Source organism: Gymnoscopelus microlampas (assembly GCF_963454915.1).
Source record: "Gymnoscopelus microlampas genome assembly, chromosome: 4".
In the NCBI taxonomy this organism is placed as follows: domain Eukaryota; kingdom Metazoa; phylum Chordata; class Actinopteri; order Myctophiformes; family Myctophidae; genus Gymnoscopelus; species Gymnoscopelus microlampas.
Window position 1 is genome coordinate 34150771 of NC_139941.1, and position 22959 is coordinate 34173729.

The following is a 22959-nucleotide window of genomic DNA, read 5'->3' on the forward strand; positions in this document are numbered from 1 at the left end:
GTATGACTCAGCAGTAAATCTAATTCCCCTTTATAGAACGTATACTAAAGTATGCACCGTAAAATCCTCAGTGTTAATGTATCCCTTTGTAAAGCGTGTACAATATGTTACCTTTTTATTTTTTTATGTCAACTTATTTATTAGGAGGACAACTGGATCTGCATCTACAAAATAGTAAAAATCAACATTTTTATGTAAAACAAAATGCAGAAACCTTGTTTTGTGATGTGATTTATTTTAGAATCAGTCTTGTTTGCATTCATTTGTCCTAAAAGAGTGACTTTGAGAGCTGTTTCAGACTGAGACTGTTTTTGGATGATCAATTTCTAATCAACGGATATCTAATCAGCGATAGCTCGCCGATTGGACTATAGTTACATCATGACAAGGCAAATACACAACCCAAAGTGTCCTTATGCTTTAACCCATTAAGACCTTTTTTGATTTGAGCTAAAAAGCATTATTTTACACTTTGGCTATTCAAAAATAGCAGATATACAAGCTCATAGCGCGGCTCATAGCCGCGCTACGAGCTTGTAGATCAGCTATTTTTGAAAAATCGAGACAATTTGTGCACATCTTTGAATATATATATATTTTTTAAGCGAACATTTGTAACTCAAATCTTTGATTCTGGGGGGTCCCTGGAACAAAAATATTTTGAGATGGGGGTCCGAGGCCCAAATACGTTATGCATTTTGGGGGTCCTTGACATGAAAAAGTTTGAAAACCACTGACATAGCAACATGGTTAAAAGCAAAGTGGTTTAAATGAACACTGAGGTTTTTACTGTGTACTTACTACATGCTGCAGCAGTGCAGCGTTGTCTCTGGGTCACCTTCAAAAAGCCAGGTGCCAGGTCAGGGGGGGGGGGGGGGGGGGGCGGGGGAGGGGGGGGCAGAGGTAGAGGAGGAGCAGGGATGAGGTCAGCACGACGAGGCTCGGCGGCGAGGGCTCCGGTCTTTGATCTTCATCTGCTCTCTCCTCATAAGTCTTTATGACGGCTGCACTGTCACACGTTACAGCGCTCTCTCCCCTCTCTGTCCTCTAATTGCCCCTCCAACCAGAACATTTCTCAGCATCTAATCAGCGACCTAAGTGTCATCTGAATGAGATGATGTGCGGGGCAGTGTGTGTGTGTGCGCATGCACTGTCACTCTTAAGAAGATGAGAGGACCTGGCCAGCAGCACAGGGCTGAGGGGGGGGGGGGTGACCTTGGTGGCAGAGCAGGTAATGAAATCACAGGGACGTACGTGGCCCCCCCGATGAGGGGCCCGCATGCTTGGAGCACCCCCACCCCCCCACCTCCTCTCTCCGTCAACAGTGACACTGATGACCGAGGCCTAATTGAAACAAATGTGCCAATTACCCCATTCATTTCTCACATCCCTCTGCCACACGCTTAGCGGCCTAATTTGTATTTGTCCCTTCATCTTTTTTTTCCTCTCTCCCTCTCTCTCTCTCCCTCTCTCTCTGTCGCTTTCCCTTTGCCTACTTTTTCTCTCCATATCTGTCACCATCGCTCTGCCTCTTTGTCTCTCTCTCTCTCTCTCTCTCTCTCTCCGTCAGCCTCCTTCTCTCCTTCTCTCCTCTCCCGTGTTCTTGGTAAATCTTTTCATCATTACCCTAGGGCTGTTAGCAGATAATGTACAGCACCCCCTTCACACACACACACACACACACGCACACACGCACACGCACACGCACACGCACACACGCGAACAGTCACATCGGAGGAGAGCGACAGGCCGGACTTGTTCCACGCGTTAATTGCCTCTTTCAACTCGCAAATTTCCCAGGATAAAAATGAAATAAACACATAAAGAGGGCGAGGAGCGGCGAAGACGTATAACGCTCTCCTCTCTCGCCGTCGCTCGTGTCACCCTCGGCCCCGGCTTCCCATTCAGTGACAGATTAGTTTAATCATGAGAAATTAGAGTCTTTTCCCCCTGTAGTTCTTTCTCTCTCTCTCTCTCTCTCCCCACACTTTCGCCTTTCTTTTCCTCTCCCCTCTCTCCTCTGCTTATCTATCAACTTGGCTAAACGCTGTGCCACTGATGAAACGCTCACTAAAGGGTATCTTTTAATTGTGGAGCGGAATCTGGTCGCCTTTGAAGATCGTCGTCAAATGTTTTCGGCAAAGGAACGCAGGGGTAGGGTGGGGTAGGGTGGGGTGGGTGGGTTTGTTTGGAAGAAAAGTGGTCCTTCAGTCGTCCTGCTACAGTATCACTCTCTTCACTGTTGTTTAACCCTTTAAGGCCTGAAGTTCCGATTCTACAAATGTCTTCTAAATCCTAAGTTTTTTGAAAAAACGTATGTTTCAATATCAGCGGTTCTCAAACTTTTTCATGTCAAGGACCCCCAAAATGTATATGTATTTGGCCGCCAACCCCTATCCAAAAATATTTTGTTCCAGGGACCCCCAGAAGCAAAGATTTGAGTTACAAATGTTCGCTTTAAAATATATATATTCAAAGATTTGCACACATTTTCACGATTTTTCAAAAATAGCAGATCTACAAGCTCATAGCGCGGCACTCGGTGCCGCGCTATGAGCTTGTAGATCTGCTATTTTTGAATAGCCAAAGTGTAAAATAATGCTTTTTTAGCTCAAATCAAAAAATGACACAGATGCGTTCCCGGTCTTAATGGATTAATGAGTCAAATAGCTGTTGAAATTGACTGTGAATATGTGTTGTGACAGACAGCTGGGGCTCTTTTCCCCTTCAGAATGTTGTGTTTGTGCGTATGTTATGTACAATATGAAAAAGAAAAAAAGCGTGAAAAATGATCATGTACATTATGTTTATCTTTTTTTATTTCTATGTATTTACCTGCAATCCATCATCCGAGAGGTCTGGGTGTCATTTCTATTTACGTTGCAGTGCCTGCGTGCCCGAAGGCTTTCTCTCTCCCCACCTATTTTAACCCATTAAGACCGGGAACGCATCTATCTGTGTGTCGTTTTTAGATGTCTTCGGGCTATTCAAAAATAGCAGATATACAAGCTCGTAGCGCGGCACCGAGTGCCGCGCTACGAGCTTGTAGATCTGCTATTTTTGAAAAATCTTGAAAATTTGTGCAAATCTTTGAATGTACATTTTTTAAAGCGAACATTTGTGTAACTCAAATCTTTGCTTCTGGGGGGGTCCCTGGAACAACATTTTTTTAAGATGGGGGTCCGTGGCCAAATACATATCATTTTGGGGGTCCTTGACATGAAAAGGTTTGAGAACCACTGATATAGAAACATATGTTTTTTTCGAAAAACGTATAGGATTTAGAAGACATTTGTAGAATCACCCAGAAGCAAAGATTCGAGTAAAAAATGTTTTCTCGCTTTAATAACATATATATACAAAGAGTTGCACACATTTTCACGAGTTTTCAAAAAAATAGCAGATCTACAAGCTTGTATATCTGCTATTTTTATGAGCTTGTATATCTGCTATTTTTTAATAGCCCAAAGACCAAAGTCTTAAAAATGACACAGATGCGTCCCCGGTCTTACTGGGTTAAATCCCAGCCTGTGTGTTTGTTTATTATAAGGGGTGTCTGCTCGCTTCCAGTAAATCTGCTGGGCCAGCCTATCCTGCCATTCCATGAATGTAATTTGCGGCACGCAGTGATGCAGCTCCCTGTACCGGGGAGTATAGGCGCAGTAAAGCATCACTAAGTTTGTAATTCATAATTAGTTTTCCCCTCTGTTGCTGGTAATTGGTTATAGTGCTCCTCTTGACTGCCTAATGGCTGCAGTATTGGTGGGGACTAGCTCGGTCTGACTATATAGCTGCTTTTGTGCAGGATTGGAGAGAAAATGATGATGATGCGATTCGACGGGCATGTGGATTTGTTTATGGTTGTGGTACAATAGGAAGATCACCCTGCCCTTCATAGTTCAAAATACTCACACATTCTTAGAAAATCTAAATTGGAATATGATTTAAATGTTCAATTTTATTTTATTTTATTTTATTTTATTTTATTTTATTTTTATTTTATTTTATTTTATTTTATTTTATTTTATTTTATTTTATTTTATTTTATTTTATTTTATTTTATTTTATTTTATTTTATTTTATTTTATTTTATTTTATTTTATTTTATTTTATTTTATTTTATTTTATTTTATTTTATTTTATTTTATTTATTTTTTATTTTTTTATTTTTTTATTCTCTCCACCAGGAGAGTTTGTTTTCACTTTCTGAAACTGGGACTAACATTGGTCAAGCCTAACGTGACACGTGACAATACGGTGAAATAGTGTGATCCGATTGGCTAGTGACGTATAGCGGCCTATAAAATACATGCGTCACTTTGAAAGAGTCTGTGCCACTTTCAAAGTGAGGTAAGACAGTTCCAACAATCCTGCATGCAAAGCAGATACTTTAATTAAGCTCTCTAGATGGGAAGGCCTCGATCCTACAAATGCTTAGTTAACAGCTAAGCGCCCAAGCCAGCGAGCATGATTTCGAGTTGACATGGCTGAGAAATGGACAGATAGGACACTTACACAGACAGGAGGGATAGGACACTTACATAGACAGGACGGATAGGACACTTATACAGACAAGACGGATAGGACACTTATACAGACGGGACGGATAGGACACTTATACAGACAGGACGGATAGGACACTTATACAGACAGGACGGATAGGACACTTATACAGACAGGACGGATAGGACACTTATACAGACAGGACGGATAGGACACTTATACAGACAGGATGGATAGGACAGTTAGAACATAAGAATTAGAACATTCCCAACATTCCCAACACAAGTCTGCTGGCGGAGACTTGTGCTCCGAGGAGCTCCGAGGAGCACAAGTCACTTTTTCCGCCAAGAGAGTTTGTTTTCACTTTCCGTCAACCAAGCAAACATTGGTCGAGCCTCACGTGACACTTGACAATACGGTGAAATAGTGCGATCTGATTGGCTAGTGACGTATAGCGGCCTATAAATACATGTGTCACTTTGAAAGAGTCTTAGCCTCTTTCAAAGTGAGGTAAGACAGGAATAATCACGAAATGGCTGAGAAATGGCGGATACTGTAACAATTGGATAGGACACTTACACAGACAGGACGGATAGGACACTTACATAGACAGGACGGATAGGACACTTATACAGACAGGACGGATAGGACACTTATACAGACAGGACGGATAGGACACTTATACAGACAGGACGGATAGGACACTTATACAGACAGGACGGATAGGACACTTATACAGACAGGACGGATAGGACACTTATACAGACAGGACGGATAGGACACTTATACAGACGGATAGGACACTTGTGTCATGTTACTATGACACAGTAACATGTTCTATTTCTTGTAAGAATTAGAACATAAGAATTAGAACATTCCCAACATTCCCAACACAAGTCTTCTGGCGGAGACTTGTGCTCCGAGGAGCACTTTTTCTAGTTTATCTTATTTTTTTTTTGGGGGGGGGGGTATGTGATATCATGGTATTTTGTATTACATTACTTTTTCATTGGTCACTTCAGTCCTTGGCTGATGCCGTTACAGGTTAGATCCTGTTATGGATAATTCATTGACCTGAATGATGTGTTTCTCTCTCTCTCTCTCTCTCTCTCTCTCTCTCCAAATGAAAACACAGCTCTTTGGACATTATCTCTGGCTGTCATTCTCTCTCTTTAACCTCTCCCCCCATCTGTCTCTGTCAACCAGGTGGAGTGGCTGAAAAACGAGGAGCTGCTGAGTTCGCTCGACGACGACCACGTGGACACGCGAGCCGACCACAACCTGATCATCAACGAGGCGCGTCTGTCCGACTCCGGCAACTACACCTGCCTGGCCAGCAACATCGTGGCCAAGAGACGCAGTGCCACTGCCACCGTGATAGTCTTCGGTACGCGACCCCCCCCCCCACCCCCCTCCCTCCCTTTCCAGTTGTTATGTCTGTATAACCAGTGGTGGAAAAAGTACTCCATTTTTTTTACTTAAGTAAAAGTATCAGTACTGCAATGTAGAAATATTCTGTTACATGTAAAAAAAGGCCTGTGTTTAAAATGTTACTTGAGTAAAAGTACAAAAGTATTGGCATCAAAGTATACTGGAGGTACCAAAAGTAAAAGTGCAAAATGTTTGAAAATAGCAGATCTACAAGCTCACAACGCGTCGCGATGCGACGCGTTGTGAGCTTGTAGATCGGCTATTTTCAAATAGCCTACGTATATAACAGGGCTAATGTGGTTAATGTATGTTTTATAATATAATCATTTATATTTGCAAAGTAACTAGTAACAAAAGTTTTCCATAATTTTAGTGGAGTAAAAGTACAATATTTGCCTCCGAGATGTTTTTCTCAGATATTAAGATTTTTTTAAAATAATTAAACGACCATTAAAGTATCATTTAATAGTCGGACGTAAGGATACGTAACGAGCGCCGGCGCTCCTAACAACACACTCCGCCATCCTTCAGTGGTGGAAAACGTACTCAAAATGTTTTACTTAAGTAAAAGTATCAATACTGCATCAATCAATCCTCAGGACATGATCTGACAGTAGCCTATATGCCTCCTACAGACTACGGTACTTAAAGGACAACTTTGTTTTTTTTACAACCAAGGTTTATATTTTAGCTTGTAATTAAAGTAAATAAAAGGTGAGTGTTATTTTTTTTTCCTTTACTGCTTTCTATAGTTTTAGCAATTTTCCCGATCTTTTTTACAGTGGGCGGGGGCATTCTGTCCGGTGGCTAAATATGTCTTTTTTACACAATAAAAAAGGTCCTGTGGTCTTTGATGGCCAGATGTGAGTTATTGGGGGCTAGAAGCGCTACTATAAATAATAATAAAGAAAACGCTGGGTTATTGTGTAAAAAAATACATATTTAGCCACCGGACAGAATGCCCCCGCCCACTGTAAAAAAGATGGCGAAAATTGCTAAAACTATAGAAAGCAGTAAATTAAAAAAATGTAACACTCATCTTTTATTTACTTTAATTACAAGCTAAAACATAAACCTTGGTTGTAAAAAAAACAAAGTTGTCCTTTAACAGGTCACACTTGGACCATTGTTATGCAGGAGACGGCAGCTTTAGCTTTGTAAAAGGTGCGAACGGGGCAGCCCATGTATCACTGCGGTAACGTATCTATTGTTGTCGGAGCAGAATTATTTTTTTTCTGACGAATCTTGCCCTGCAGTCTGAGCAGCTAGACAGGGCAGGCCGGGGTCTTTACTGACCGGGCCATGGTGGCCCCAGACAGTGGCCCCTCACGGCGCTTCGCCTCTGTTCCAACCCCCAGACTCCGTGGTTGGTGGGCATATAAACTTCACCACTGCTCCACCCGAGTGCCCTACACAGTAGTTCTTGGTGCATACAGATAGAAATGGTGGACTGTGTGTGTGCTTCACACTATAATTTGTGAAATGTGTCAGGAAAACAGCAATACTATTTTTGCTGTCAACACCCCACTGCTGCGGTCTTTATTAAATAAGGCTCTCCCTGCCCTTAAAGCCACTACATTTGCCTACAATACGCAGCAGTGGACGGCTACCATGTTTACAGTGTACTTCAGGTCAATTTGTTTTCAGTTACCCGTGCAACCCACACAAGTGATTAAGAGACCCGTCTTGGCATTTTTTTCTGGCCAAAGAAAGATGTTCCCCCTGTTATTTGGACGAATGTATTATTCAAACAATTGCATTTACAGCCTCTCATTTAAAATCAATGTGTGCTTTATGAAAGGGAATAAGCCAATGTATCTTAATCGCATTTAAAAGGAGTGTTGCTTATTAAATATTTATTCGCACGCGGGCCCTTGCAGCCAAACACAGGTTCACAGGCTTTGATAACGCGCTGAAGCATTTAGCCTTCCTTGCGTCTCAAAGTCAGAGTGATCACAGACTAAAACCCATTACTAAATCAGAGCACTAAGTGGTCGACTACTGAGCAAACTTATTTCCAACAACAACACCTCAACCTGTCTGGTATGTTATGAGTCACTGACGACGGCCTGTGGAAACGGTTCAGGCAATTTCTTTTAATGTTTGTTTTCTTTTCTTTCTCATGCTTTTTTCATGGCTGTATATTCATTCAAAAGCTGTTGACTGTGAAGTCAGCAATTAGCTATTATGGGAGGAGGGTGTTTATAGGCAGCATGCTGAATGTGCTGAGTTTGCCCCGGACGTTTTGCATTCTTTCCTCGCATGCAGAGCCTTCAGGCAGGCATAATAATCATCAGGAACGTCAGCTCTTGTTAGGATATTAAACTCTGCTGATGATCTGAAAGGAAACAATGTTATTACGTCCGTCCTCTTTCTCCCCACTTCTCCATCTCTTTGTTTTAGGGCAGCAACTATCGATCATTCCCTTAGGCTGGCTATTATTCTATCGATTACATTTTTGAGTAATCAAATCATTTGTGGCTGTTTGTTGTTGTTTTGTTTTTTCAAATATAGAGCAGCCAGAAAAAGATGTACACCCTTTTCTCCCCAATTTAGTTTGCAACGCCAATTCATTCCAATTATATATATATATAATATAATATATATAATATATATAGACAACACACTCCATATTTGGGCGTATCTGCATTGGGAACTCCTTATATGGTTATTGCTGGTGACACGAGCGTGACGTCAGAGGTCCGCCCGGCCGGTCCTCCCTTAAGCCAATTTGAATACACTAGAGGTTCGGGCCGCAATACAGCCCTCACACTTACGTTGCACAGCCGATCCGACTGAAATGCCCATATATGGAGATCTCTGTATCTGTCAGTCCTTGTCCCTTTTATGCCTATATAACTATATATAACTTACTGCACCTTTAACTGTTGCACACTTACTTTCGTTATCTTTTTCTCATCTCTTTTTCATTCAATCTCTCTTTCCCTGTATGCAGGGACGTGCACAGATAGACTCTAGGTGGTGCTAGAGCACCTGCCCTTTGCCCTCTTCACCAGAAGTGCCCTTTTGAAAAAAAGGGGAAAAAAGTTGTTGTTTTTTCAGTTTACAGCAGGGGTCTTCAACAGGGGGTCCGGGACCCCTAGGGGGTCCTCAGAGTTACTACAGGGGGTCCGCCAAATCTTTGTGTGATATGGTTTTTCTTTTTACCATAACCACTCGAAACCTAGCATCCCTTTTCTGAGGAGAACTTTAGCCAAAAAATAGCAGATCTACAAGCCCACAACGCCTCGCAGCGCGAGGCGTTGTGAGCTTGTAGATCGGCTATTTTTGGCAAAGAGGTATAGGTGTAGAGGGAAAAAAGAGCAGACCAAGTAAACGAAAAAAAGTATAATTTACTTGAGCACCTGCCCCTCAAAATGTCTGTGCACGCCACTGCCTGTATGTAACCCCCCCCCCCCTCTGTCTCTCTCTCTCTGTGCCTCTCCTCCAGTGAATGGAGGATGGTCTCTGTGGACAGAGTGGTCGTCCTGCAACGTGCCGTGTGGGCGGGGCGTCCAGAAGCGCTCTCGGACCTGTACCAACCCGGCGCCTCTCAACGGAGGACTGTTCTGTGAGGGCATGTCTGTTCAGAAGATCACCTGCAATGCCCTTTGCCCAAGTCAGTCCCTCTTTATACATACACATACACTACAGCAGTGCTTCTCAAACCTTTTCATGTCAAGGACCCACAAATTGACACTTATTAGCCCGCGGACCCCCATTTGAAAAGATAAGCCAGGGACCCCAATAAGAGAAGGTTTATACGGCTTTCTAGCAGTGATTCTCAACCCTTTTAATGTCAAGGACCCCCATTTTGACATGTATTAGGCTACGGACTCCCATTTAATGGCATTTATACCTCTGGGACCCGAATTTATATTATAAAATCAATGTTAATGTAACTCTGAGAGTGTACAAATGGAACCAAATGGACCCTAACGGGTCCATTTGGTTCCATTTGTACACTCTCAGAGTTACAGAACCATAAGGGTCCATTTGGTTCCTATTCATCATTTAGCTGGGGACCCCCTGGAACCGCCTCAAGTACCCCTGGGGGTCCCCGTACCCCACTTTGAGAACCAATGCTCAGTGCTTCTCAAACCTTTTCATGTCAAGGACCCACAAATTGATATATGTATTTGGCCACGGACCCCCCATCTGAAAATGTTTTGTGCCAGGGACACCCTAGAAGAGACGATTTGTGTTAAAACAAAATGCAAATATTATTTAAAACGTTCCAAAGATTTTCAATATTTTTTTATGTTTTCATTCTTTTTTTTTATCTGACCTTAAAACATGGCTGTTCTCAAAATCTAATAGGCTCTATGCACAGCAGCCATAGTGTGAAGACATTCACAGGTGTTACCAATGATACAACCGTAATGAAGGCTCTGTTCCATTCTGGTCAAACAGAGTCAGGGTGCTGACATATTTGTGCATGTCGGCTCACTGGAAACACTCTGCTACACCAGTGGGTCTAAAGTTGGGGTCCAGGGACCCTCATGGGCTTCCAAATGGCCCCTTACGGGTGTGTAACTCTTGAGAGTGTACAAATGGAACGGGTCCATTTGGTTCCATTTGTACCCTCTCAGAGTTATGGGGGGCGTGGAAACCACTGTGCTACACTAATTGGAACGGCGCCTTCATTAGTATCATTGGTAACATAGCATAGAGCATAGAGCCTATTGGACTTAAATAAATGGATCCCTTACTAACTTGCTCCCAGAGGTGCAAACAACGCTCTCCCTCTGTGAGTGGTGGCATCCTCTTCTATTGCTTTTAGTGTTGTTGTTGTTGTCTCCGCCAGGAGACTATGTTTTCACGTTCCGTCCCCCCACCCCCTCGGCCAAGCTAACATTGGTCAAGCCTCACGTGACACGTGACAATACGTTGAAAGAGTGTGCTCTGATTGGCTAGTGAGACGCATGACGTATAGCGGCCTATAAGTAGATGTGTCACTTTGAAAGAGTCTGTGTCTCTTTCAAAGTGAGGTAAGACAGGAATAATCACGAAATGGCTGAGAAATGGTGGAGCAAAGACCCCTTGAAGCAAGCCACGCGTTTCTAAACAAGGTGGCTACCTCCATGTTTAATAAAGACAATCCTGAGGATATCTCACTGAAAGACTTGCTGCAAGATGCGTGTGTCGACCAAGAAGATTACCAATGGGCAATATCAGTCGTGAAGTCTGGAAAAAAGATCATGCTAAAACGTCAACCAGCAGAACGTTGGATCAATTACTACAATATAAAAATCCTGAAAACCTGGCAAGCAAACATGGATATTCAATTCGTATTGGATGCATACTCCTGTGTCATGTACATAACCAGCTACATGTTAAAATCTGAAAAAGTAATGAGTGAATTGTTGACACGTGACAATATGTAATATAAATAGGTAAGACAGGATTAATCAGGAACAGTACTGGCGGAGACCTGTGCTCCGAGGAGCACATTTTCTAGTTGATAATGTATTGGAGTGGAACCAAGAATGAACCTTCCAAATGCACTAGCAAAACAAATCTTTGAAATGATACCAATAACAGTACTCTTACAGTACATTGCAACCTTACACATAAACATAATACCTAGAGTGCGGAGGCGTCATTTCAGAAATAGAAAAAGAAAATAGAGACAACAGCCTAATCTACAACCTCACAACGTGTTGCATCACGCTGCGTTGTGAGCTTGTACTGTAGATCTGCTAATTTCTAAATTTAAAAGTATTTTTGCCACTCACAAAAAAAAGATCATGACACATTTTCACCTATAATGACATTGATTGATTGATTGATTGATGTACTTTATTTAGTAAGACATGAGAACAGTACATGACAGTACATAACAGTACATTGAAGTACAAATTCGCAATACAAGGTCTACTAAACTGGATAGCTCAGTTAAGCACGTAGCTTGTTTAAGATGAGATCCCCACGCACACAAATCATGATGACATATAAGAGACAGACAGATATACACACTACTATACAGAATGTCATACAATCAGTTTACAGGTTACTGGTATGAAGGGTGAAAAATATGTACAAAAAAAGAAAGAGAGAGGGGGGGGGGGGTAGGTTAGGTTAGGACATGGGGTAGGTTAGGACTTGGACAGGGGCCATTTTTGAATTGCAGCCTCCTGAAGGTGTATCTTTAGGGCATGTTTGAAAGTGAGTAGGGTTTTACACTCCTTTACTCCTTTTGGTAGGGCATTCCATGCCCCAAATAGGGCCGTCAGGTTGAACGTGGCTCATAAATGTATTGTTGCAGACAAGAAAACGTGTCTATAACAATAACATGTGTGTCACATCATTTCAGTTCAAGTTTCAAGTTGATGGATCGCCCCATTGCCATGATGATATAAAAAATCACACCCTGTGTGAAGGTAGCGGCGCCTTTGATACATTTTGTCATCGATATGTGTTTATAATGTGTTTATAGCCATGTGTCACGTGAAGCTTGACCAATCACTTTGTTGACGGGTCTGACCAATCAGAACGTTGACGGTGAACACGGACAAAGTCAGGTATAGAGCAGGAGCAGCGCCGCTAAAAATATATATAAATCGTTGCTGTCCAGGAGAAACCAGCTAGCTCCATTTTCCGCTTTTGCATTTTTATAATATGCTGAGTTTGAGGCTAACTGCGAACACTAGGAGTGGAATTGCCGGGACCCCAAATGATGGCCCTGCTAGAGAGGCGTGGCATTCAAATGATACTTGACTCATCGGTTGGATGACAGTTTAGTGATTTTTTTGTGGTGCTGGAAAAACCCTATAGACCTTGAAAGTGCTTGAATTTAAAAGCTGTTTAACTCTTTAAGACCTAGATTTCTTTGGCTATTCAAAAATCATGAAAAGTTGTGCAAATATTTGATTTTTTTCCCTTTTTTTTGGCGGACATTTGTAACTCAAATCTTTGCCTCTGGGGGTTCCTGGAACTAAATCTTTTACAAATGTTCGCCTTAAAAAATGTATAATCCAAGATTTTGCCACAAATTTTCACGATTATTCAAAAAATAGCAGATCTACAAGCTCGTAGCGCGGCACTCGGTGCCGCGCTACGAGCTTGTATATCTGCTATTTTTGAATAGCCAAAGAAATCTAAAAAATGACACACGTGCTGCGTTCCCGGTCTTAAAGGGTTAAAGCCTGTGACCGCCACCATGGGGGAGCTATAGGTGATGGCCACCAGGAGGCTGGGATCTATTTTCTTTCATATATAACATCCGTCGCAGGTTCTCTTTTTAATCATATGCTCTGCGGAGCAGCATGTCAACCACAGCAGCATAGAGAACTATTATTTCCTGCGTCTGTGTTTCTCACCCCCGATAACATTTCTCTGCCTATAAACGGAAAGTTAGCAGCAGTTACACAGAGTGTGTGGACTGGCAGGTCTGTATGTGTTTGTTTTGACAATCGTGAGAACAATTCATTGTGGAGAATCAGAGACGGCATCAGAGGTGCCTCTATTGTAACAGGGAAACGATCATCACACAGAAAAGCTCAACAGGCGTTGAACTCATTTGTGAAATCGTGACCACGGTCAACTCAGAGAAGCGCTTCCGACATTCATACAAAAGATGTCATTTGCATTTAAATTAGCCCATTAAGACCTGAAGCCGATTCTACAAAATGTCTTCTAAATCCTAACAGTTTTCTTAAAAAACATATGTTTCTATATCAGTGGTTCTCAAACTCTTTCATGTCAAGAACCCCAAAATGATATGTATTTGGCCGCCGACCCCCATCTCAAAATATGTTGTTCCAGGGACCCCCCAGAAGCAAAGATTTGAGTTAAAAACGTTCACTTCAAAAGAATATACATATTCAAAGATTTGCGCACATTTTCACGATTTTTCAAAAATAGCAGATCTACAAGCTCGTAGCGCGGCACTCGGTGCCGCGCTATGAGCTTGTAGATCTGCTATTTTTGAATAGCCCAAAGTGTAAAATAATGTGTTTTTTTTAGCTTAACACAGATGCGTTCCAGGTCTTAACGGGTTAGATGAGAAACTGCGAACAAACGTGGAAGTGTGTAGGTAGGTATAGGGCCCGCTAAACCACCCCCCCTCCCCCCCCCCCCCCCCCCCCCCCCCCCACCCCGACCAAAGCAACAAAAGAAAATTACCTTTCGGGCTCCTCTTGCTCGCAAAAAAATGGATTATGTGGCCATCGCGAAACGCTGCCAAAAAGTGTCTCCGGGCGCCATATGGTCCCACAATATTTGTGGAGCTAAGCATGATGAGTGCCTCCTTGATCGGATGACACATAGCGGCAGAAGAAACCCGGCCATTAACATGCATACCAGGCTGACTCGGCTCCATTGCCCTGCATCAGATCCCATTATATATGAACACGCCTGAAGGTTAATATGGGGAAAATGTCGTCTCAAGCTGCACTACAGTACCACCCCACATGCTGTGTTCTGTGTGTGTGTGTGTGTGTGTGTGTGTGTGTGTGTGTGTGTGTGTGCACGAGCGTGTGACCTGTATGCATTATCTCTACATGCTGTGATGTGTCTGTTTTTCCTTTAGATATTTACTGTATGTATTTACCGTATGTATTAGGAGTGTCATAATACACAAATGTCACCATACAATTATACACGATATGGGGCTCACGATATCAATACAATATTCTTTTTTTAAAGTCAGATTATCATCAACCTTGCCTATCATCTTTTAGTTTAGTGGAATCTGCGTTAATAATGCATGATTAAAAACAAAGTTACAAATGGCTTCACACACACAAAGAGATAAAACTAGAAATATGTGCTCCGAGGAGCACAGCAATCGGTTCATGATTTGAGGCATTTTGTTCAAATCGGCAAACTTTGGAAGCCAATCTTAGCCAATCAGGATAGAATATGAAAATTCTGACAGATCAGTCTTGATCACATGATGACGAAATCTGTAGGAGTATTATATAAAGATTTGTTTTGCAAAAATCGGCCTCCTGGTGGCGCTATAACAGGCCGTTGTGAAACATTTGGGGCAGAGGTACTGCTCTGGCCTCCAGGGAGGGGCGAATACATAGTCTCGGCCACGCCTTCGGCTTGGCGGAGACAATGATGTGATGGAAGACATGATGATGATTACTGTGATTATAGTAAGCTTATATTTCATATTACACACACCATACAGTAAAAACTCCTGTAACTTTTCTTTCCCTTTAATACCCCATTAAGACCTGGAACGCATCTGTGTCACTTTTTCATTTGAGCTAAAAAAGCATTATTTTACACTTTGGGCTATTCAAAAATAGCAGATCTACAAGCTCATAGCGCGGCACCGAGTGCCGCGCTATGAGCTTGTAGATCTGCTATTTTTGAAAAAAACTGAAAATGTGTGCAAATCTTTGCATATATATATAATTTTAAAGCGAACATTTTTAACTCAAATCTTTGCTTTGGGGGGTCCCTGGAACAAAACATTTTGAGATGGGGGTCCTTGACATGAAAAATTTTGACAACCACTGATATAAAAACAGAAGTTTTTCAAAAAAGTGTTAGGATTTAGAAGACATTTGTAGAATCGGCTTCAGGTCTTAATGCGTTATTTAGTTATATTCAACTATAATAATAACCCTGGTCTCTCTCCCTCGTGTGTTCCAGTTGACGGAGGCTGGGAGGAGTGGAGTGAGTGGACGGTGTGTAGTACCCAGTGTGAGAGGCAGCGCAGGAGGGAATGCAACTCTCCAGTGCCCAGATACAGAGGCAGGATGTGTGACGGCGGTGGTGAGGCCTCAGAGAACTGCACCAACGGACTGTGTACCCAGAGTAAGTCCTTTCTCACACGCATTAGACCAGTGGTTCTTAACCCATTAAGACCTGAGGCGATTCTTTAAAAAAATCTAAATCCTAACAGTTTTTTGGGAAAAAAAAAATGTTTTCAAGATTTTTCAAAAATAGCAGATCTACAAGCTCATAGCGCGGCACTCGGTGCCGCGCTATGAGCTTGTAGATCTGCTATTTTTGAATAGCCAAAGACATCTAAAGTGACACAGATGCGTTCCAGGTATCAATGGGTTAAACATTTTTGTTTCAGGACCAAAATTGGATTTTGGCCGCTGACCCCCATCTGAAAAGATTTTATGCGCGGGACCCCCACAATAAAAAGTTTCAAAATTATCCCAGAGTTTTTAAAAATGTTGGAATGCACTCAAGGACCCCTGGGGGTCCTCAGTTCTTACTTTGAGGACCAGTGCATTAGACCAGTGGTTCCCAACCTTTTCTCGATAAAATCTCAAAGCATCCATTGATAGTGTTCCGGCTTGGATCAAAGAAACTAAGGAACTTTCTTTGAACATTAAAAACACATGCAATATCCTCCCGGCTCACCAGTAATCCCCGGCCCACAGGTTGGGAATCACTGCATTAGACACACGTCCTCTATAACAACTTAAAGCCCTTGCACACGGAATTGTATTTTTTCTTTCTTATTTTTTTTTATGAACACCAAATGACCTCATCTACATCTACCCCGAAATTGACATCCGAAGAGTGCAGATGGTGTGTAATTTTTTCAGTCAAAGCCAGTTTGATTCCTGATGATTTTTCGGATGCATAAAAAAACTGGTTGAACAATAAAAAATCGCATCGGAATATGTACAAGGGCCTGTACAGTACGGTACACTGTAAAATCCTGAGTTTAACTCTTACGAGTTTGCAAACTACGGGTCCATTTGGTTGCATTTGTACATTCTTTGAGTTACAAATGGATAAATGAACACTGAGGATTTTACTGTGTATTTTATACTTTGTTGGACACATCTGTGTCGATCACTGAATGCAAGAGATGCGTCAACGAAGTGTAAAGTAGACTTGACTGTACTTACACTCACACACTTTAATTAACTTGGTTATGACACTTTCACATGGCTCCTGGCGAGAGAGTATGTTTCCCACCCCGTCCGTCCGTCCGTGTGTCCGTCCGTCCGTCCGTGTGTCCGTCCGTCCGTCCGTGTGTCCGTCTGTCCGTCCGTCCGTCCGTCCGTCTGTGACCAGCTAATCTCCGGCACCGTTGTCTTGATCACTGTGAAACTGTGCACACACACTCCCTGGATGCCAATTCAGAACCTTTGCCCCAAATTTTTCTCATGGGCCTTTCATAGCGCCACCAGGAGGCCGATTTGTGCAAAACATATTTTTTGACATTACTCTTACAGATTTTGTCCAAAAATCACGCAAATCGGTACACAGTATCTCTATAGTCATTAAACGAAACGGGTCTTTCATATTTCTCATATTCCATCCTGATTGGCTAAAAATGTCTTTCAAAGTTTGCAGGAGTACTCCGTTTTGAACAAAATGCCTCAAATCATGAACACAGCATGCAATTTCCGTGAAATTTTGCACGCACATTCCCATTAGGCCGAGGAAGAACTACCGTTTGAAAATTTTTAAATCAGCCTCATGGTGGCGCTATAACAGGCCGATTTGTGTTTTTACCTATAATTGCACCGATCTGTGTAAAACGTTGTATGCACACTCCCTAGAGGTCAAGGAAAAACCTTTGCCCTGCATTTTTCACATCTGCCTTTTATAGCGCCACCAGGAGGCCGACTTATGTAAAACACATTATTTTATACTACTCCTTCCAATTGTATCCAAATTTCACGCAAATCGGTACACATGATCTCTATAGTCATGTGATCACGACGGATGTGTTTGATTTTTCATATTCCATACTGATTGGCTAAGATTGACATCTAAAGTTTGCATTATTGGCTTGTTTTGAACAAAATTACGCAAATCATGAACGCACCGTCCAATTGTGCTCAAACTTTGCACGCACATTCACACTATGTTGAGGAACAAATGCCACCCTTTTAACATTGGCCTGTTATAGCGCCACCAACAGGTCTAATTTAGAGAAACACAATGCCTCAATCATCATCATTGTCGTGCAAGGCCTAAGAAAAAATGGCACCCTTTTCACGTTGGCCTATTATAGCGCCACCAGGAGGCCACAATAGCCTACCTGACCTGGCGGAGACCTGTGCTCCGAGGAGCACTTTTTCTAGTTTCATATCTTTTTCAACCCATTAAGACCTGGAACGCATCTTTGTCACTTTTACATTTGAGCTAAAAAGCATTACCGCGTGCCACGCTACGAGCATGTATATCTGCTATTTTTTTTTAATTATGAAAATGTGTGCAAATCTTTGAATATATATATATTGTTTTAAAGCGAACATTTTTAACTACAATCTTTGCTTCTGGGGGTCCCTGGAACAAAACATTTTGAGGGTTGGCGGCCAAATGAAAAAGTTTGAGCACCACTGATATAGAAACATATGTTTTTTCAGAATACTGTTGGGATTTAGAAGACATTCGTAGAATCGGCCTCAGGTCTTAATGGGTTAATATCAATTTCTGCTGAGCAGCAAGCGGTATATGCTTTGACTAATTTGATTTACAGCAGGACAAATGTACACGACTGCAAAGAGAAGTGTGGGGGGGGGGGCGCAGGCATCCACTTAACTCACTTCTCATTTGGAGCGCTTCTGTTGCACAGACTGTACAGGCGAAAGCATTTGGAAATTGTGTGAGTTAACAGGCTGGCTTGATTGACTAGGGATGGCATGACATGATGGCATTTATGGGCTAATGCCAATACCTGATTCTGATCATCTACAATCTTTGTGATGAGAATGAGCACACGTTTAATTACACAAGTAATCCAACATTTATTTACTGCAACATTGCCAGTGGTGGAAAGTAACAAAGTACATTTACAGCACTGTACAAGTACTGTAGTACAAGTACAATTTTGGGGTACATTTACTTTACTTGAGTATTTCAATTCTTTTTATACTTTATACTTCTACTCCACTACATTTCTGAGACAAATATTGTACTTCTTATTCCAATTATTTGTCAGGTTTAGTTATAGCCTGGAAACCAGACGAATCTGCCAGTGCAAAAAAATAAAATACAGCCCTCTGCAGATTAAAGGACGACTTCACCGATTTTCAACCTATCTTCATATAATTGGTCCTCACTAATACTCATGATAAAATGGTACAATTTTTTTCTACTCTGTCTGTGTCTCAGAGCAGGGCTGTGGACAGTTCAGAGTCCCGTCTACCAGTGACATCATCAATGGGGAATCCAAGCTAATAGAAACTGCAGGCTTTCTATTCCTGGAAAGTTGCAATTCAATAAAAGAAGCCATTGTTCTCGTGTTAATAAAAATATAAATAAAAAATGTGAAATCTTGTTGGAAAAAAAATCATGCCTAACGATGATGTCACTGGTAGACAGGTTTCTGGACTGTCCACAGCCCTCCTATGAGACACAGAATTGTACCATTTTATCATGAGTATTAGTGAGGACCAACAAGTAAGACGCGCGAACGCTGGAAGCGAACGCAGCTCGAAAATATTGTGTATTTACGGACTTTGTGTGTGTGTGTGTTTGTGTTTTGACTGTAGCTGCACTCTGGCGCACTCTGTCGGCCGCACCCAGGCAGTGCACTGCACACAGACAGACACACACACAAGCCGAGCAGACTTTCATAGTAAGCTCCACTTGGCGCGCCTCCTTCCGCGTTTGCAATTATATGAAGATAGGTTGAAAATCGGTGAAGTCGTCCTTTAAGGTCTGGCCCCGCTCGGTTGTGATTGGATTTCCCTGCCCCCGAAGTTGTGGGGCACCAATCAGGGCCCAGTATGCAAATGTCGGATGGGTTTATCACCAGAGGCATTTTTTTTATTTGCCCCTTGGAAATGCAGGTTCCACACAGAGATGCCAGACTAATATCTACGCAGTGATATTAGTCTGGCCGTGCCAGGCTAGTTTAGTTACTAGTTACTTTGCAGATTTAGATTATATCACAAAACATATACCATAACCACTTAAGCCCTATTTTATACCATTGTTCTGGTATTCAAAAAACGTTTGACCGATTTTTAAGACATTTCGTACTTTTACTTTGATACTGTAGGTATATTTTGATGCCAATGGTTCTGTATATATTTTTTTTTTAATCCCGCGATTTTGTAACCCTTATTTTTCACCCGGTGCCAATTTTCTAAGTGATCCTGGGCGCTACACTCCCCTCACCAGCCTAGGGAGGCCAGGGCCGAGCTCATGCCTCCTTCAACTGACCTTCTTGTCACCTGACAGGGGGGAGTGTCCCCGGTTGGACTTGGCGTGTGGAAGGAACACGTTATTCCAACCAGTTCCCTTCCCCTCCGCTTTTGTATTTTTACTCAATTCAAATTGTGAATACAGTACTTTTACTTGTATGTTTATATTGTAGTATTGCTACTTTTACTTATGTAAAAAAAAATCTGAGTACTTCTTCCTACAGAGGAAAAAATGGTAAAGGAGTCAGAAAGGGTTTCAGAGCAATCCCATGTTAACACATTTACAGTAATAACTGTAAAACTGCAGCAACTGTAATTCACCCTGGTTTCTGTAATAAACACAACAGCTTGGGACAGCTGGGATTTGTGTCCTCCTGAGAACAGCCTAAACCAATCCTAAACATCTACACACTGGGAACACATTTTTCATGAATTTCAAATTTCTCTGGGCTCACAGGAATATTCAGAGCTCATTATGGGCCTGCCTGCCAAAAACAAGTTGTGTCACAGGAATCAAAATATTATCTCTCGGGATTATCTGTGCTTTATAAACTATTACTGCATAGCTGATAGTTTAACTCTTTAAGACCTGGAACGCAGCTGTCATTTTTTGATTTTGAGCTAAAAAACATTATTATACAGTTTGGGTATTCAAAAAATAGCAGATATACAAGCTCATAGCGCGGCACCGAGTGCCGCGCTATGAGCTTGTAGATCTGCTATTTTTGAAAATCGAGAAAATGTGTGCAAATTAATATATTTATATTCTTTTAAAGCGAACATTTTTAACTCAAACTTCTGGGGGGGTCCCTGGAACAACATATATTGAGATGGGAGTCCGCGGCCAAATACATATAATTTTGGGGGTCCTTGACATGAAAACGTTTGAGAACCACTGATATAGAAACACACGCTTTTTCAGAAAACTGTTGGGATTTAGAAGACATTTTGTCGAATCGGCTTCAGGTCTTAATGGGTTAATAAATACTGCAAAATGTGAAGAATGAGTGCATAATTGAATTCAACGTGGCAAAGCAACCGTCCAGACCACAATGCACCATGGAACCTAGAGGCTTGGCATCATCACCATCATTATCATAATCATCATTTCCCTTTCATCTTTCATTGTCATGAGCTACTACGTATATACCGTACTATACAGAATTGCGCTTATCATACAGTAACCATGGCGATTCATCATACAGTACATAGCAGTGTTTGAACACTGCAGATGTGTGGGTATAAGAGTAAACGGGAACATTCTGGGATGTTTCACCCATGATTACGTTTTGAATTAAACACGCATTGTGTATGTCATACACAATGCGATAACTTTCAAACTTGGGCAAGACATAGAAATGCTCTGCGCCAGTTTTCAATGAGGACCAGATTATTTTCTGCATTAATCTGGTACAGAATTTCAACATGTATAGCCTATAATTAGAAGCTTTTGATGGCGGAGTTAAATATAGTATATCATATAATTAAATATAAAATAATAAAACATCACATAAAAAAAAACGTTTTATGGTCAAGTCATGATTCACCAGGACCCTGGATGGCTTGATTCTAGGCTTAAAGGAGAATTCCGGTCATTTTAAGTGTTATGTTTGATGTGTGTCAAATCACTTACCAACGTAGGAATGAAAATCGCGTAACTCCACAGAGCCCCCTATCGACCCCCACCGTTGTCATTATAGGAGGATATAGGATAGCCCAAATTCGCCTATTTTAACCAATGCAAAGTCTGTTTTTTTGCTTCTAGTACTCATTGTTGAGTCCCATGATAATGTAACAGGCGCTAAAACTCCCGACAAGCTAACGGCTAATAACAAACGAGCTAACGCTGGGGCTGCTTATCTCTCTGCATGGCAGCCCCAGGTTGCCAGGTCGGGAGAGAAACCAGCAACCAGCATTAGCTCGTTCTGTTATTAGCCGTTAGCTTGTCGGGAGTTTTAGCGCCTGTTACATTATCATGGGACTCAACAATGAGTACTAGAAGCAAAAAAACAGACTTTGCATTGGTTAAAATAGGCGAATTTGGGCTATCCTATATCCTCCTATAATGACAACGGTGGGGGTCGATAGGGGGCTCTGTGGAGTTACGCGATTTTCATTCCTACGTTGGTAAGTGATTTGACACACATCAAAAATAACACTTAAAATGACAGGAATTCTCCTTTAAAGGAGGAGTTCACCCAAAAAATGACTTATTTTCTATCATATGTCATTTTTTGGGTGAACTCCTCCTTTAAATGAATTGATATAAATATTTTTGGAAATGTCAATGGGAAAAATGCATTGACTATTTTGAAGTGGAACCAGAAAATGGCCGCCGCCCACTGCTATGCCCTATTGGATCTGAAAACAGACGTGGGTCACTTCACACACACAGGCATGGACTTTACTCACCTCTGTCTCTTCTCATTGTCTCTCATTCTGTCTCTCTGTCTTTGCAGATCGAAAGCTGCTACATGATGTTAAACCTCAAAGTGAGTCTCTTCCACTGTGGATTTCTTTCATCTCCCAACCCCCGTCCCTTAAAAGTTATAGCGCCGTGATCTTTCTCTTTTTGCGCGCGCAGGGGGGGGGGGGGGACACGAAGGAGGAGAAGCCAGGCGTTTTCTTTGCCTTATAGTACATCGTTTTAACCCATTGAGACCTGAAGCCGATTCTACACGTCTCCTAAATCCCAACAGTTTTCTGAAAAACAGTATGTTTCTATATCAGTGGTGCTCAATCTTTTTCACGTCAAGGACCCCCAAAATGATATGTATTTGGCCGCGGACCCCCATCAAAATATTTTGTTCCAGGTACCCCCCAGAAGCAACGATTTGAGTTAAAAATGTTCGCTTTAAAAATATATATATTCAAAGATTTGCACACATTTTCACAAATTTTCAAAAATAGCAGATCTACAAGCTCGTAGCGC

The 22959-nt window shown here is 41.8% G+C and overlaps 1 protein-coding gene across 2 annotated transcripts in view; it reads left to right on the forward strand.

The window, feature by feature from the left end:
• unc5db (unc-5 netrin receptor Db) overlaps positions 1–22959 on the forward strand; it is a 317860-nt gene that overhangs the window by 220945 nt on the left and 73956 nt on the right. Inside the window, exons 5-8 of one of the 2 annotated variants that reach the window (XM_084055775.1) lie at positions 5710–5890; positions 9386–9553; positions 15547–15711; positions 22487–22519. In XM_084055775.1, the coding sequence (XP_083911901.1) occupies positions 5710–5890; positions 9386–9553; positions 15547–15711; positions 22487–22519 (547 nt within the window). The remainder of the gene's footprint in view (positions 1–5709; positions 5891–9385; positions 9554–15546; positions 15712–22486; positions 22520–22959) is intronic. The other variant, XM_084055776.1, reaches the window with a different exon arrangement.